The sequence below is a fragment of the Myotis lucifugus genome, unplaced genomic scaffold (genome assembly GCF_000147115.1).
Source record: "Myotis lucifugus unplaced genomic scaffold, Myoluc2.0 scaffold_100, whole genome shotgun sequence".
Classification (NCBI taxonomy): domain Eukaryota; kingdom Metazoa; phylum Chordata; class Mammalia; order Chiroptera; family Vespertilionidae; genus Myotis; species Myotis lucifugus.
The window spans coordinates 1,726,625-1,743,284 of NW_005871148.1; the positions used below are offsets into that span (position 1 = coordinate 1,726,625).

Consider the following 16,660-nt stretch of genomic DNA (forward strand, 5'->3'; position numbering starts at 1 on the left):
ACTATGTTTATAGACCTCCAGCGGAGGAGATTGCACAAGCTCCCTCAGTCTCCCATGCCTGTGTCTTACGCCCCTCACGGTCAGTAAGTTTCCTCTGATGCCTGACCCAAATACCTTTTGTTAAAGTTTAAATCCATTTTCTTTGGAGATTTTGTTTTGTGTTGTACACTTTTGCTCTAACTTGGCACAGTGCGTGGAACATAGTAAGTGCTCACTCAATAAATGTTGAATGAATGTATGGTGTTTGGAAGAAGAATAATCTTGGAGACAGTTGAGAGTCTTGCCTGTTTGTTTGGGTTAGGAAAGACAGTCTTAAAGTTAGAAGAGATTTCAACCTCCCAGCAGTATATAGAACCCCCTTTGAAAATACCCATCTGACTAGCTGATTTCCGAGCCAGCGTATGCCTGCCTTTAGTGCCCAGAGCATACTTGTTCATCTTAACTCTTGGACCCACCAGAGTCTTCTCCATGCAGGAATATTAGCAAGAGCTAGGAGAGACCCCTTTCAAAAATTAATCTTATTTCTTTTTTTTTTTTTAAATCCTCACCTGAAGATATGTTTAGAGAGGGGAGAGAGAGAGAGAGAGAGAGAGAGAGAGAGAGATAACATCAATCAGTTACATCCCTTACATGCCCCAACCGGGGATCGAGCTCGCAACCTAGTAATGTGCCCTGATGGGGAATGGAACCCGCAACCTTTTGGTGTACAGGATAATGCCCCAACCAACTGAGCCACTCAGCCAAGGCAAATCTTTTTTCAGATTCTTTCCCAGACAAGGAACCTCCCATTTTTAAAATTTCTAATGGAAGACCTACTTGTATACCGATCTTCCATTGCCCCTTCAGTCCTTATTATGAAATGTCATTTCTAAAGAGTAGGTGCTGTACTGCCTGATGAGCCTATCATTCTTTAAGTGCCCAAGTCTCATCGGTGGTGCAGAAGGTGGTGCAAAAGGTGGCCTAGTTTTGCCAAAATTATCCACATTTTTTAAAATAGGAAAACTGCTACGTGCGTGGATTTTTAAGTAGAGGACTGTCTGTGAAACAGAAACAAATGCAAAATTATAGATTCTGTGAGACCAACTGTCAGTTAATCTCATCTTTACAACCCACTGACAAACAAATGTGGAAGCTTCGAAAGATAAGAGTACCCTTTGACCCAGCTAAAGACTTATTTTAACAGATGCAAAATGCTGTATACATGTTTACTGCAGTTTTAACTAATAGCCAAAGTGGAGAATCACCTGTATGTCTAGATACATGATACTGCAATGGCGAGAGAACAGACGTTCTTGATTTGTTAGGAGGAGGATGAATGGAGGTTATTTTTTTCATATGGGTACAATAAACAAAAATCAGGAGTTGCTTTGATCAGAGACGTATCATCTTTGTGGTAAAAATAAAACTGTCCTCTGAGTGGCTCTACTTTTGAGATCCCACCACAGGGGGCAGCAGCATAGTTGGGCACAGTTGGTTGAGATTTTGGCAACAGCCCCCACAAGAAGAATTGGAGATTAGCTCAGACCAGGGGCCTGATTGTTTAGTCTGCCTCAGTTTGTCCCTAAAGTTGGGGAGATGTCAGATCATTGCTATATTTCCCATCATGAGCTGGCATTTCCCATTCTCCCTAAGGCTTTGCTTACTTTTCTACTTCAACTTCAGAAAAACTTTTAAATGTAAGAATGTCCTAGAATTTTTTTTTTTATTAAGTGTGAGGTAAAATGCAAGTCACTATAAAACCAGCTTGTTGAGCATATCACATATGGATCTGGAAAGTTCATCAAGGTTGCTTGTCAGATCATTCTACACCCAGGGCTATCAGTTATCAATTTTTTTTTCACTTCAGTTTATATTATACTTCATCCTGTAAATGGGTTCTCTGAGCTCCTAATAGCATTTGTGTCCATAGGGCATGGTTTAGTTATCTTTTTTTTTTAAAGGCATAAATCAAGGTATTGACAGAAAGTCAGAGATGCCTCAACTGTTGGGCTTCTCTTTGGCCAGCTATGTAAGCAGCACTTCCTCTGCCTGGCCTGCAAGCCTGGTGGGCTCTGTGGTGTTTGGGAAGATGGGCCTGTGTGGGAGCATTGGAGTAAATTGAATCTTTGTTGTGCGTCAGCCAGCTGCACTGCATAGTCACTTCCCATTCCTAACTGACGGTGTCTGTCTCTACGACCACTACCGCAGTCTATATAATTGGTAGCCAGTCTTGGTGCCAGTGATCTTATCAGGACACAGAAGATGCCCCCTTGGCTTCTGTGGAGGAAACACTTAAAAGGTCTAGCAGTCGGCCTATCAAAAGCTAGATTCCTCCCATCTTGGGCCAGGTCCCTTCCTTTCTTTTGCACTATCCAAATGGAAGCAAGCCTAAGTTTAGAGTCCTTTTCTGTCTCACCTATATCTCTCAGATTGATTGGTCTTAATGAAAGCATTTGCCAGTGGCCACCACCTTGACCTTGATCCTTCTAGTGGCTCACTAATCCCACTTCCACTCTGGATTGAGGCTGGCCCTGCTGTTTATGGCACTCTAGGTTTCAAAGCTCTTCCATATCCATTTATCTCACTTGATAATTTTTCTCGTGTGTTTTAATCTCAAGTAATCAAATGGATGCTTTCACATTGTCTTTCCTAAGGCAGGCCAGATGCCTCTTGGTGGCTCTGTGAAATCAAAAGGAAGTTTCTCTTGGTTGCTTTCTGCTCAGAGCAGACTCTCACTTTGCGGGTTGGGTGCAAGTGGCATGAGACCTCTCTATTTTTCTCAAAGAAGTGTGGTGGTTAATTTTTTCTCATGCTAGCTTAAGGACTCCTGTTTCATGAAACATCTCAACCAAAAGTCTGTGTTTCATGCTTGAGCCATGCCTCTTCCTCTAGAGTGATACTGAAGGCCATTGCTATTTATGTCACTCTACTGCCCTGTATTTCCTTCTCAGTTACATGGACACAGAACAGTATGAAGAAGCAGTGCGGGACTATGAAAAAGTGTATCAAACGGAGAAAACAAAAGGTAAAGGTATTTGGGAGCATGCTTCTCAGAAACGGTGTGGCCTTACTTGTAGGCCCTAAGAACTGGACACGGGTGATTTGATTTAGGGATCATGATTGTAGCTGGAGCTTATTCGATCACCAGCCAGGAAGAAGTGAACAGAAATCCTGAGTGTAGAACGAGGCATCTATTTTTCTGGTCCCAAATCTTGCCTGTTAACTTCACATTATTTTCTCTGTGATGAGACTGATGTGAGAAACTCTAAGTATGAGTAGATTTTTTTTAATCTCTAGGGGGAAAACATACCATAAAAGCCCCTGGTATAGTTAACAAGACTTCTGGCTCCAACACATCTGGGCTGGGACCTGGTAGGGGAAGCCAGATCAGATTTGTCCTTGATGCTAGATGTCTCCCTTTAGAACACAAACAACTCCTTAAAAATGCACAGATGGAACTAAAGAAGAGTAAGAGGAAAGATTACTACAAGATTCTGGGAGTGGACAAGAATGCCTCTGAGGATGAGATCAAGAAAGCTTATCGGAAACGGGCCTTGATGCACCATCCAGGTAGAGCGGTGGGGAGTGGACTCCGTGGGAAGAGCAAGCCAGGCTGGCCCAGTACCAAACAGTCCAGAATGAAAGCCTCAGAGAGGCGCTTCACTGGGAAGAAGGTGTTGCTAAGTTCAGTGCCCTCCAAATTTTGGGAAGTACCGAATTCTAAAGTCAGACATCAAGTGGTCTTTTTAACTTCTTTCTTGAGACTCTGAGACGAGTTCCCTGTACTCCCCCCGCCCCGCTTTTAGATCGGCACAGTGGAGCCAGTGCCGAAGTTCAGAAGGAGGAGGAGAAAAAGTTCAAGGAAGTTGGAGAAGCTTTTACCATCCTCTCTGATCCCAAGAAAAAGACTCGCTATGACAGTGGACAGGACCTGGATGAGGAGGGCATGAATATGGGTGGTGAGTTGGTTTGGGCAACCTGGGATGCATCTGATAGCTGTAGAATTTTAGAATATTTTTGAAGACACTCCAGAGGGAAAGACTATGTAATCAGCCAGTGGCACGCAGTGATTCGTAAAGCACGCCTTTGATCTAGACCTGTGGCGTGTGAGGCACCGTGTTGGGTGCTGGAAAGAATAAAGATGAATCAAACAGGTTCCCTGACCTCCGGGAACCCAGTCTAGAGGTTTGCAAACTTCTGCCTGCAGACCAAATCTGACCCCTGATCTAATAGACATGGAATCAAGTGAGTGCAATTAAGTGTAGCAGGTGCCAGGGGGCACTGGGGAGTGAGTTTAGCAAGGGAAGGAAGGCATGGAGGTGCAGAAAAGTAAACCACCCTTGGGAGTTCCAAGGGGCTCTGCGGGATAGAGGGTGCTCGAGGCGGGCAGTGTGGAGAGAGTAGCTGGAGCAGACCTCAGGAGGCCTTAGGGGATGGAGAAAGGATTATGGGCTTTTCCTATTGGCTGGGATTTCTTTTGCCCCTACTACAAAGTGTATTCTGATATTTATTTGCATCATACATTCCTGTAAGCACTCACAGATTTTAATTTCCCCCAGAAGACTTAGAATGAAGTAAAGCATAGCTCTCATCATTGCTCACTTTGAGCTCAGAGATAAGAGAGGCCTTGAACTATGCCCACTTCTTAGACCACTGTCTCTAATGCCAACCCTTTCCTTCACTAAGAAAAACTTTGGAACTTACAATAAGATTGATACTGATGTATAGATAACCCTGACCTCTCCAGTTCAGTGAGAGAGAAAAACCTAGGTTTACCGGTAATGGAGCTATAATCCATCAAAAGCTATTTAAGAGTTTTAAGTAGGGGAGTTATGGGCCAGATTTAGGCTCTGGAAATACATTTGTGTTGGCAGCAAAGAGGTGGTTTGAAGGGAGAGAATAGCAAGGGAGGGAAGACAGTAGATGGAAAGGACTGGCGGGCACAGTTGGGAGATGGGCTCAGCAGGAGTTGGTTGCTCGAATGTGTTGGGAGAGGGAAAGGACTAAGTTGAGAGTGGCTCTGGCATAGCAGACTCAATGGGGCCATTCACTGAGCGAGGGGACCCAGGAAGATGAACAGATGTGCTGGCAAAGAATTCACTTTTGGACACAGTGTGCCTTTGCGATTCAGGGGTGGAGATAAATCTTTCCGTGCACCTTAGGTCAGGCAGTGGTTGGGGCATCAGACCTGCTGTGGCCTCATGACATGGGCACAGTGCTGGAGTCAGACAGAAGTTGGAATTAATCACTTATTTTGCTTTTACTACCCACATGATCTTGGGCAGATTACGTGAGCTCCCTACTTATGTTTCATTGAATATAAATTGGTAGTGATACTTAATCCTGACAAACTGTTATTAGGATTAAATGATATATATGCAAAGTACCCGGCACCATGATTGGCACCTACTTGGTGTTTTAATAAACCGCAAGTTTTCTGGAATACAGTTTATACAGCATAGAATCAAACAGATACAATAAATTATAGGTCTTATATTTATTCTCGGTAGTGTGTGATAAATTTTAGCCTTTTCAGTAGCAGCCCCAAGAATTATAGGGAGATAGTGTGGGGAAAGTCTGTGGCATTCCCAGTTGTGAAGAGAGGGCCAGCTAACTGGGTTGAGGCAAAGAATGCTCTCCTTTGGGGTTGGGGCTGCAGGTAGGAACAGAAGGGAACATAGCCCAGGAGTGGGGTCAAGTGGTAAGATCTGCATAGGGTGGGGCAGATGTCCTCACCTCTAGTCTGAAGCTGGGGAAACTGAGGGAGGCTGATACTATCTGGGAAAGCTTTGGAGACCCATTCTCAGTGTCATGATAAATTCCCCTTCAAACACTTCTATTTTTTTCACCTTTTTGTTCCTTCCCTGTTTCTCACCTTGCCCACAGATTTTGATGCAAACAATATCTTCAAGGCATTCTTCGGTGGGCCTGGGGGCTTCAGCTTTGAAGGTGGGTATGCCTGCTGTTCTTGGGAGTCCCCAGTTAGGGAGCTCTTTGATCAGGGGGCTCATTATTGGAGGCAGCTGAATTCTCATCTAGTGGGGCCTCTGTCCCCGCCAGCGCCAGCGTGGCTGAGGATAGCAGAAGGGAGCTTTCTGGGCACCTTGCCTTATTGTCACACCTGCACAGGGTCAGGGAGGCGTTGCTAACTACCTAGTGCCAGGGCTTGTCTGCAAGAGGGGAGGTGTTAGAAGCTACACACACACTCCCAACATGCTCATGTGCTCCCTTACATCCCAGGGACCAGGCTGTTTGATACCATTAGAGCTTCTTCTCTGACTTTGAAGCAGCCCTTGGAGACTTCATAATCAGAGCAAAGTGATATTTCCTAGAAAATCCAGAGTCAACTAACAAGCCTTTTTTTTCCCTACAGCATCTGGTCCTGGGAATTTCTTTTTTCAATTTGGCTAATGAAAGGAAACCATCCAGAATCCAGAAAATGCCGACTTGCTCAGTTTAACCTTGAATGTGGACACAATTCACCTCCCCCCTTCATCATGTCTCCATGTACTTAGAGCAGTTTCGTTTTCTCAGTTGGATGCCCTGTGTCTGTGAGTGGGGTGAAGGAAAGGGAGCCAGCACTGAAGACTGCGGGGAGGGGAGGGAGGCGGGGGGTGGACAGGGAGGCAGCTTGTGAATTTTTGTTTTACTGTTTAACTTTATTAAAAAAAAGAGAGAGAATAAAATGTTTTGATCCTTTCTGGCACTTTGCTCTGCCAGCTGCTTTGTCAGTGGGCCAGAGCTGAGCCCCCAGCACGGACCTAATGCTGACGTGGTCTTCAGGCCCACAAGCTGCCCAACAGGGGTGTGGGCATCCAGAGCCTGGTGGCTGGTGGGGTGCCGGCTGCCTCTCCCAAACCTGTTCAGCATGGAAGTGCTGCGCAGGTGCTGGGCATGCTGCTGGGCCCGGTCTGTTGTCAGTCATAGGGAACTGAGTTCAGAAAACATGCTTGCTTCATGGTGGAGGCCACCAGAAGTCACTAGCAGCTGTGTATGTCCAAAGCTCACATAGAGCAGGGGTGGATGTGTGTCAGGCCAGGCTGACCTAGACAGAGGTTTACATGGACTCTCACAGTTCCTCCTGCAGGTTTGAGGGAGATGGAGACAAGGTAAAACCCTGCCTCCTGGGCCCAGGGATCTGGTTGCTGACATTTGCCCACACAGTTGGAAACACCGTTCTTAGCGAATGCCCTCACTTCTCCACTGGTGCCCTTTCTGCATGGGCAGCAAGCTGGAGAAGGAAGCCGTGGCGCATGTCATGCTGGTCGGGTCAGGCTTAGTGTTTGTGGTGAGGAATCTTGTGGGGATTTCCAGGCAGACACTAGGGTCTTCGTCTGAAACGGGTTTTTGGTGCTTTGGTGGTAGAGATGGTGGAGCAGACCTTGGACCAAACAGATACCATGATTTCTTTTCCGAGCCCCTGCCTTATTCTTTTCCAGTCCTCCCCCTTTGGTGCCAAGGCCATGGTGAAGAGATGACTGATTTAGGCCTAGGAACTCCCCTCTGTAGCTGTCCAGACTTGTTGGAAGAGATTGAAAGTCAGGCCCTCCCTTGTGCTTGAAGCACCACTGGCCTGGGGAAATCCATGCTAGCAGTTTGGGGTCTTGCTTCTCTGAGAAGTCTTTCATGTGTTTTTTTTGTTTGGGGTTTGTGTTTTTTTTCTGAGAAGTCTTTCTGACTGGGCTGGGCACACCTGTGGGCCTGTTTTAGTAGTTAATAGGGGACGAGACTCTGTGCTCTGCATCCCTCATACCCAGCCAACCCCCCACTTTCTGTGTGTGTCTAAGACCAGCCTCTCTCCTTTCTGTCTCCTCATGAAAGCCAACACTGTTCAGCTGCCCAGCCTCGTCACAGCTGTGGCCAGCCAGCAGTGGGGAGACAGGACCGATGGCCCCAAGCTGTGGAACAAAGACACACCCAGCCCTCGTCCCAGGGAAGAGAAGCTGGGCACAGAAGGGTGAGAGAGACTCACACAGCTAGGATTAACACGATTTATTTCATTATCAGTATTACAAGTTACTGAGGTTGGGCAAAGCCAGGTTGGTAACTGAAATCCCAAGCACTTTTTGTCAAGTGACAACCTAATTAGCAAGGCTCTGTTACTGAGCAGAGGGTAGTGGAGGGCACCCCAGGAACCATAGTCCATGTAGCAGTGTTAACCCCTTCTCAAAAGCACTGGGTGGGGCTTAGCCCTTAACAGCCGGGAGTCCAGTCCATTGGCTCTTAGTACCCACCAGCCCCCTTTAGAGGAGGCACAGAGGCCTCCAGAGGCACCAAGGAGGCAAGATGGGCTGGGCAGACTGCAAGACTGGAGCTTCCCCACCACGCACTGTCTCTGGCCTCGGTCTCCCATCACATAGCAGGGCCACACCACTAGGAAGGATGGCCCCCCATCCCCTTCCTGGGGTGAGGCCAGCAGCCAGCCTGGGGTGTGGCTGCTGCTTACTGATCTGTTTTCTTTCCTAGCTATCAAACTGTTACCTAGTTACAGTGTGAAGAAGGAAGGGACAGGCACTTAAAAGGTTAACCCCTTTTCTACCCTGATAAGCAGCCTCAGTCTTCCTGAGGCTACACTGATTAAGAAATAGGATCAAAGCCCAGGGATCCTCCCCTCTCACTCCCACCACCAGTGTCCCGTGCTGAAGGGACGTGGAGCCCTGGGGTCTCTCCCACTAGCCAGCTCTGGACAGGGCTCACGGTTGTGGCTGCAGCTCCAGGCCCAGCTCGGCCCAGCTTATCAGCTCTGGTCCAGATTCCTGAATGGTACCTGCCCCCACCCCTTTGTGTTGAGAGCTTGAATTAGACAGGAAGAGGGTAGGCAGAAAAAGAGGGGCAGTTATCTTACAAGTTTTGAAAAGGTTATAAAGTTAACTGAATAAAAAAAAATCTTAAAGATCAAGCAGAGGGCATGCTTCCTTCTGCACCCCCTTCCCTTCTAAAGAGGGGCACCCGAGGGGTGGTGAGAACACTCAGTTGATGGTGCAGGACTGAAAGGCACCCCCCTTGCGACCGCCCTGTGTGGGCACAGGTTTGCCCTTCCCATAGTAGCCCGTGAAGATGGCCCTGACCTTCAGATTCTTAGTCAGGTTCAGCATCCAGCGCCCATTGCCCAAAGAGAAGAGCTTGCCCCGGGGTGTCTCCCCCACCTCCTCTCCTCGGCTGCCCCCCTTCTCCTGCCGTATAATCTCCAGGAGGTCAATGCCAGTCTGCACGGCCTCCACGTCATCCGCGCAGCCTAGGGTGATGTGAGCACGGCTCCCCCGGGGCAGGCTGTCAGAGGGAGACAGCTTGTCCACGTCATTTGGCCACAGTGGCAGCTCCTGCTCACTCAGCTCCACCCGGGCTCCCGTTGTCTTGGGCGTCACAAAGAGGGCAGAGATGGTCAGTGTGAAGGCCTTGGAGTAAGACTTCTTCACCACCTGCAGAGAGAGAGAATGAGGACCAAGCTAGAGGTGGTGGCCTCCAGAGAGGACAGCTGTGAAGCGTGGGTCTGGCAGGTGAGCACAAGTGAGCAGAGCCCTTTGGTAAAAGGCATATCATCCATAAATATCACTAACAGCCTGTGTGGTGTCGGGGTGTTTTTCCAGTCTGTTGAGGCTAATGTGAAAAAACAAGGTCGCTGTAGCTGGTCTGGCTCAGTGGATAGAGCCTTGCCTGAGGACTGAAAGGTTCCAGGTTCGATTCCAGTCAGGGGCACATGCCCGGGTTGCCAGCTTGATCCCCAGTAGGGGTTGTGCAAGAGGCAGCCAATCAATGATTCTCTATCATCATTGATGTTTCTCTCCCTCTCCCTCTCCCTTCCTCTCTGAAATCAATAAAAATATATTTTAAAAAAGAACAATGTGTTTAGAATCTAGTCTCCCCCCTCCCCCCTTACTAGCTGCAGGGCTTTGAGCAAGCTGTTGAACTTCTCTCCATTGGCTTCTTCATCTGTAAAATGGAATGACACTAGAACCTATCTCCATGTGAGGGTTAAAGGAGTGACTGGGTGAAGAGCTTAGAACAGTGTCGGGCCTGGTCAGTGTGGCTCAGTGGTTGAGCGTTGACCTGTGAACCAGAAAGTTGTGGTTTGAATCCCAGTCAGGGCACATGCCCAAGTTGCGGGCTCTATTCCCAATGTGGGGCGTGCAGGAGGCAGCGAACCAATGATTCTCTCATCATTGATGTTTCTCTCTCTCCCTCTCCCTTCCTCTCTGAAATCAATAAAAATATATTTTAAAAAAGAACAATGTCAGGCACGTAAGTGCTACTGTCATGAGTACTGGGCTTCCCCTGGTCATAGCTACCCTGATAACCAGGCCATAACCTGGAGGGCAGGACGAGGTGAGAAATAAATGCCTGGAGCAAAACCTTGCTTTACATCTGATTGCACATCTGGTTATCTCTGTTTCTCAGAGAAAGCCCATCTGACCATAAAAGCTTCTCTATATTTCTGCTCCCAGTCCTTTGTCCCAATGGTGTCTAGCACATAAAAGACGCTTAACACATATTGCTAAATGAATGAATGGTTAAAGGTGGTAGTAAACATGTTATACACTTTTTTTAAAATGCATTTTTATTGATTTCAGAGAAGGGAGAGGGAGAGAAAGATAGAAACATCAATGATGAGAGAGAATCATTGATCAGCTGCCTCCTGCAAGCTCCTATTGGAGATCGAGCCCGCAACCTGGGCGTGTGCCCTGGACTGGAATCGAACCAGGGACCCTTCAGTCAGCAGGCCAGTGCTCTATCCACTGAGCCAAACCAGCCAGGGCAATATATAGTTATTCTTGAAGTTAGGCTAGGTGCTGGGAAGAGAGGTGAGCCCAGATAAAAAATGTTTGCCCTCAGGGAGCTTCCATTTCATTGGGAAGAGACCAATGACCACACAAGTAAACTGGCTACATTAACTTAGGCAGAGAAGTGGGGGAGATGGTGGAGGGTCAGGGAAGGCCTTGCTGAGGTGACCTGCAGGAGGCTAGAGACAGCCATGTATATCCCGGCAACAGATCACCATGTCGCTGTGGGCGAGGATACCAGTTGTGAGGTGAGGAAGAAATGGGTACCCCCAAGCCAATAAACCTCATTATTCCAGGACACTTGTTACTTGGGGACAAGGCGAGGCCTCAGACCTGAGGACAGAAACCTCAGAGCACCAGGCTCCCTCAGGAGACTGAATGGAGGCTTACAGAGGCCAGAGCAGGGGTTTGCTCCCAACCATTAACCTACAGGCGAACCAGCACTGGTGGGCAGGCCTAGGACAAATGCGCACGCTGGCAGCACTGCCAGACGGGCCCCAGAAAGGGCGCCTGAGGTCTGTGCAATAAGCCGTGCAGAGGGGTGAGCTGGAGCAGATTTCATTTTTCTTGAGCTGCCATCTTGTTTTCCTGCCTTAAGCCAGCACCACCTCCAGAGCCCTGCCCCCTCCCCACTTCCACTGTGTCCCTTAGGAGCACTCACATCCTGCTGGGCGTACTCCTCGGCCCCGGCAGCCTTCCCGTAGTCACAGAACTTGGTTGTGCAGTGCAGCACGCCTGGGGGTCTCTTCCCAAAGTAGGCGACCAGATCAACCTTCTCCCTGTGCTCATCCCCAGAGGCAACTGCAGGGAGAGAGAGGAGTGAGTTATCAGGGCAGAGAGCAGGGGCATTCCAACATCTATCACCAAGAACATTGAGGCCCAGAGTTAAACAAACCTTAAGCATAAATTCTTGAGCCCTGGCCAGGTAGCTTAATTGGTTAGAGTGTCATCCCAATATGCCAAGGTTGCAGGTTTGATCCTCAGTCAAGAACCAATCAAAGAATGCATAAATAAGTGGAAGACCAAACCTCTTTTTCTCCCTTACCCTCTCTAAAATAAAAAATTTTTTAAAAGCATAAATTCTTGAGCATGCCACTGTAAATCATTTATTCATTAGTTGGTCAAACTAATAGCAACTCCAGAGCTTAAAAAGGGTACATAAGCCATGGCCAGTGTGGTTCAATGATTAGAGCATTAGCCCACACATCAAAGGGTCACAGGTTCGATTCCTGGTCAGGGGCATGTACCTGGGTTGCAGGTTCAATCCCTGACCAAGGGCGTGTGCAGAAGGCAACCAATCGATGTGTGTCTCACATCGATGTTTCTCTCCCCATACCTTCTTCCCTTGCACTCTAAAAAAATTAATGGAAAAAATATCCTCAGGTGAGGATTAACACACACACAAAAAGGTGCTAAATTCCCTGACTACATTATGTAGATTTTTACATCTCATCCCCAGACTTGAACACTAAGGCACTTGTAACCCAGAGATAGGCAGCATAAGTCATTCACCAGCATCACATCTACAGTGGGAATCCACAAGTCATGAAAAGTGGGGTAAAAGGAGAAAAAAAGATGGTTGGGAACTATGTGATACAATGGAAGGTGCGGGAAAGAGCATAATTAACACCCTAGCCCACTTATAAGCCATTTGGCCCTTATCTGTCATTGAAGTACAACAATTAGGGTGACCATACACCCCAGTTTTCCCACAACCACCCTGGTAAGTCGTAACAGCACCCTAGTTCACTCAGTGGGATAGTTACCTGGTCACCATACTATGTTGTGTGCCTTGCGGCTTGTTTGATGGGTGAGCGCCTATACAAGGTCTGGGATGTAATGGGATGTTACTATGTGGCTGGTAGACAAGACAAGGTTTGGAAGTACCTGCGATTTCAATGTCTAGACTCCAAGCCTGTGGCTAGCTTCCAAGTCACTAGGGTTTTCCCTGTTTATTCCCAGAATCAAGTACCTGCGAGGACATCAATCACTCTCCCTGGGGGAGGCCTCTACTCGGAGAGCAGTACATTTCTCCTGTGGTATCCGGGGCAGAAAAGGATTCCAGTTTAAAATGGCAAAAAGCAGCTTCAAGAGGCAGTGACTCTAGGGCAGAGCCACCAGCTCTAACCAGGAGCCCTGCCCCTGGGGTGCTTTTCTCTCAAGCTATTCACAGGTGCAGGCCTCACACCCGGCCAGTGTCACTGCATTCCCTGGTTCCCCAGGAGTGTCACTGCATTCCCTGGGCAAAGAGTTCTCCGAGAACATAAACAGGCACTAATCACTGCCTCTCAGCAACACAAGTATTCTGGGAGGGGGTGGGGGGGGATGACATTTCAAGTATGAACATAACCTAAAATTTGGGGGAACTAGAAATGGGTTAAATGAACAGATTAATGGGTGACATATTCCCAATAGGCCACTGCAGGAGAATAAAAGTCACCAGGGCCCTTATACAAACCTACTCCATCACTGGAGCAAACGGCCCTTACCAGTAGAGAACCCTGGGGAGGCCCCTGCTGGAGTGGACAAAGTCCCAGCTCTCACTATGGCTTTGGGCAAACCCCACATCCCTTCAGGGCCTGCTTTCCATCTGCAAAACAAGGGCATTTGGACTAGGTGGGATGCCACAAAAGGTGCACTTTGTAGCCCAAGGCCCAAGAACCATCATCCCCAGTGAAGTCACCATCGTCCTAGTTATGTTTTTGCAGCATAGGATTTTGTGGAACATTTCAGAAAAATGGTTCTGCTGCTAAAAATGAGTTTGAAAACATTGGGCCAGATTCTTCTCCTAAGGTCATATTTTCTGTTAGGACAGTAATTTGTTTTTCACACCTCTAAGACAGGGTCTACATTCCCCTGGGAGAGGGGAACTGGGGAGAAGAAAGGGTGAAATGGAAGGGAAGCACCTCTCCATCTCCCGCTCTACTCCCACTACCCAAGGCTAGCCCTGCCTGGTACTAAGTGACCCTCCACCCGCTTCCCCACTGGCCCCCAGCGCTTCGAGGACACCATGGTCCGGTGCATGCAGCACCTGTGCACAGCCAGGGGACTGACGAATGAGGCTAACTGCCCCCACCCTGCCCACCCCACCACCTACAGTGCTGACGCTCCTTCTTGAAGGCCTTGTTGTTGCCCAGCTCATCCAGGAAGGCCTGGCCAGCTTTTCGGAGGGTCTCAGAACTCTTCTTGGTCAGGAACCAGCCGAAGAAGAGTGGCAGGAAGTCCTTCTCCAGCCCGGGCTTCAGCTTCTTCAGCTCATCAACCGACAGCCCCCACTGGCTCTTCTCCTTGAGCTGGGCACAGTCCAGCCTCCACGCCGTCTTGGGCTCTACCAGTAGCACCTGGTACTGGTACTGGTCGGCCATTTCAAAGAGCTGCTCCAGCCGCTCCCGCTCATGGTTGGTGTCGTCCAGCACAAGGACCCGGATGTCCCGGCGGCAGCAGTCAGCCAGGTCCTTGTCCAGCCGCTTGTACTCCTCGGAGAAGCCTCCTCGAGCGGGGGTGATCTTGTAAGTGTCGGCAGACACCGTCTTGGTGCTGTCACGGTACCTGTCCGTGATGACCCGGGCCAGAGTGGACTTGCCACTCCCTGGCAGGCCACGCAGGATGAAGAGCGTCTTGCACTCTTGCAGCGTGCCCACCGTCTCCTCGTCCTGCAGGAAGGGAAACTGCAGCTCAGGCTTGTCCTTGGCCCCTGAGGATGACATCTTGCGGAAGAAGATCTTGGGCAGGAATGTATGGCTCTTTCGAGAGAAGCCTCTGTTCTGTGTGAGGAGGGAAGAGCAGAGGTCAGCCAGGTCCCTCGTAGCTCCTTGTTCCCTGGTCTCTGGCCTCCTCCTCACTGGGAGCCCCTCCCTGCCTGGAGCTCTCAGCTGGATTTACTGGTACCCTGGGTGCTGTGGGTGCCTTTCTCTTCTCTCCTGGACCGACTGCTGCTGGTTGTGGAGGAGGAAGGGCAGGCTTGTCTGAGCTTTCCCAAACTCTTACTTTCCTCTATCAGAGCAACCCACTGCTGTCGCCTCTAAAGAAAAATGTGCGCCCTGGCTGGTTTGGCTCAGTGGACAGAGCGCCGGCCTGCAGACTGAGAGGTTCCGAGTTCGATTCCAGTCAAGGGCACATGCCTGGGTTGCGGGCTCGGTCCCTATGGCAGTGTGCAGGAAGCAGCCGATCAATGATTCTCTCTCATCATTGATGTTTCTCTCTCTCCCACTCTCCCTTCCTCTCTGAAATCAAAAATATATTAAAAAAGAAAAATGTGCTGGGAGTGCCTGCAGGGAGGGCCTGAGGGTGAGCTGCTAGGGACCCCACAGCCACAGCTGCCCTGGCTCTGAGTGTGCTGAGAGTGGGTGGAGAAGGGTTACCCAAAGACTGCCTCCCTTCCCCCAACAATGGCAGCAACAGATAATACTCTCTTGTCTGGGATGGGGGGACAATGGTCCCACAGAAGGGCGGGTGGGGGGCAGGGCAGGAGAGCGCTGGACAAAGGGCCTCATTCACCACGCGTGCCACCGCCTCCCCTGCGCTCGGCCCCCTCACAGTCCTGGTCTCTGTGCCCGCACCCGGGCTGGGCAGCTCGGGCACCTGCGTTCGGGCCCAGCTCCACCCCCGCTCCGCTGTGTCCCAGCACCTCTCCGAGCCTCTGTTTCCTGCCACCAAAGCCACAGGTGACAACAGCGCTTACTATGCGCTGACTTCTCCACACCAGCCCCACCTCCGTCGGCACCCAGAGAAGGGAGCGGGCCACTGGGTTCCGGGACCAGGCCCCGGGCAGGGGGAGGCGAGGGACGCCCGCCCGCGCGGGAGCCACGCGCCATCTGGTCCGCAGCTCCCGAGTCCGTCCCTCTTGCAGCGGCCGCCACCCCGCCCGCAGCCCCGTCCACTCTGCTCGCCTCTCCCCTACCTCAGGGTTGCACCGGACCGCCCTGAAAGCCTCAACTCAAGTCGGGAACCTCAGGACCTTGTTTGCATATGGCACTTCCTCCCAAAGTCCCCCACGGCTCCCGTTTTCCGTTAAGGCGCGACCCCGCGCCCGCCTCCCGCCTCCCGGCTTCCCCGCGCCTGCTCACCATGATGGGGAGGGGACGCCGCCGTCGCCGTCTCCGCAGGCACTCGCTCTCCGGGGCCGCCCGCCTGCGCGGAGGGACACGGAGCCTAGCGAGCGCGCGACCCCGCGCCGGGCCGCCTTACATAGCCGGGGGGCGGAGCGCTCTCGGGCGGACCGCGAAGGGGCCGGGACGCGCCTTCGAGTCTGCGCAGGCGCAGCAAATCGAAACTCGAAACTGAGCTGCCCGTGGGTGGGGGGTGGGGGGACGGAGGAAGCGCCCCCACGTGGGGCCGCCTAGGGGAGCGCACACCTGCGGCGCGACTGTGACCCGCAGACTGAGCAGCAGCAAGAAGTGTTGGGCTCCCCTAGCGGGCTTGGCTCAGTGGATGGAGCATCAGCCTGTGGACTGAAGGGTCCCAGGTTCCATTCCGGCCAAGGGAACGTGCCTGGGTGGTGGGCTCGATCCCCAGTGTGGGGTGTGCGGGAGGCAGCCGATGAATGATTCTCTCTCATCATTGATGTTTCTATCTCTCCTTCTACCTTCCTCTCTGAAATCAATAAAGAAATATATATTTTTTAAAAAAAGAAGTGTTGGGCAGAGGTTTGTCCAGCCTTTTTTTCATTCATTCATTCATTCATTCATTCATTTTTTTATGGCCTCTTTTTTCTGGTAGGTGTTAATAATGAGGTCTTTAAAGAGGAAAGCAGTCACCCTTCCCCAGTCCGGCGCCAAGATAAGGACGAGGGGAGGGAAGCAGGGTCTTGCAAGTGCCAGGTGGGATCCTGTCTTTATAGAAAAGGTTGATATTTTACTCATCATGGGTTGTTGCATTATTTTTTTACAATATTGCATTAAAAT

At 50.1% G+C, this 16,660-nt stretch overlaps 2 protein-coding genes across 5 annotated transcripts in view; one reads left to right on the forward strand and one right to left on the reverse strand.

Moving 5' to 3' along the window:
* DNAJC7 (DnaJ heat shock protein family (Hsp40) member C7) overlaps positions 1-6,695 on the forward strand; it is a 33,105-nt gene extending 26,410 nt beyond the window's left edge. For 3 of the 4 annotated variants that reach the window (XM_006092397.3, XM_023756925.1, XM_023756926.1), the window contains 5 exons: positions 2,931-3,004; positions 3,403-3,549; positions 3,786-3,938; positions 5,866-5,928; positions 6,353-6,695. In XM_006092397.3, coding sequence (XP_006092459.1) covers positions 2,931-3,004; positions 3,403-3,549; positions 3,786-3,938; positions 5,866-5,928; positions 6,353-6,390 — 475 coding nt within the window. In that variant the 3' untranslated portion in view covers positions 6,391-6,695. The remainder of the gene's footprint in view (positions 1-2,930; positions 3,005-3,402; positions 3,550-3,785; positions 3,939-5,865; positions 5,929-6,352) is intronic. The other variant, XM_023756927.1, reaches the window with a different exon arrangement.
* A 1,261-nt stretch (positions 6,696-7,956) lies between these two features.
* Positions 7,957-15,964, reverse strand: CNP (2',3'-cyclic nucleotide 3' phosphodiesterase). The gene is made up of 4 exons (XM_014458855.2): positions 15,824-15,964; positions 13,855-14,521; positions 11,419-11,558; positions 7,957-9,398 (listed from the first exon to the last, which is right to left on the reverse strand). The coding sequence occupies exons 1-4, from the start codon at positions 15,824-15,826 to the stop codon at positions 8,949-8,951; spliced, it is 1,260 nt and encodes a 419-aa protein (XP_014314341.1). The 5' UTR covers positions 15,827-15,964; the 3' UTR covers positions 7,957-8,948.
* Between the last annotated feature and the right edge of the window lie 696 nt (positions 15,965-16,660).

What these genes read in the sequence shown, in the direction of transcription:
- CNP (XM_014458855.2), bottom strand. An exon ending in CAAGAAGGAGCGTCAGCACT is followed by an intron (nt 11,559 to 13,854) that starts GTAGGTGGTGGG and finishes CTCTCCCTGCAG; the next exon opens with TTGCCTCTGGGGATGAGCAC. An exon ending in AGGAGTACGCCCAGCAGGAT is followed by an intron (nt 9,399 to 11,418) that starts GTGAGTGCTCCT and finishes CTCTCTCTGCAG; the next exon opens with GTGGTGAAGAAGTCTTACTC.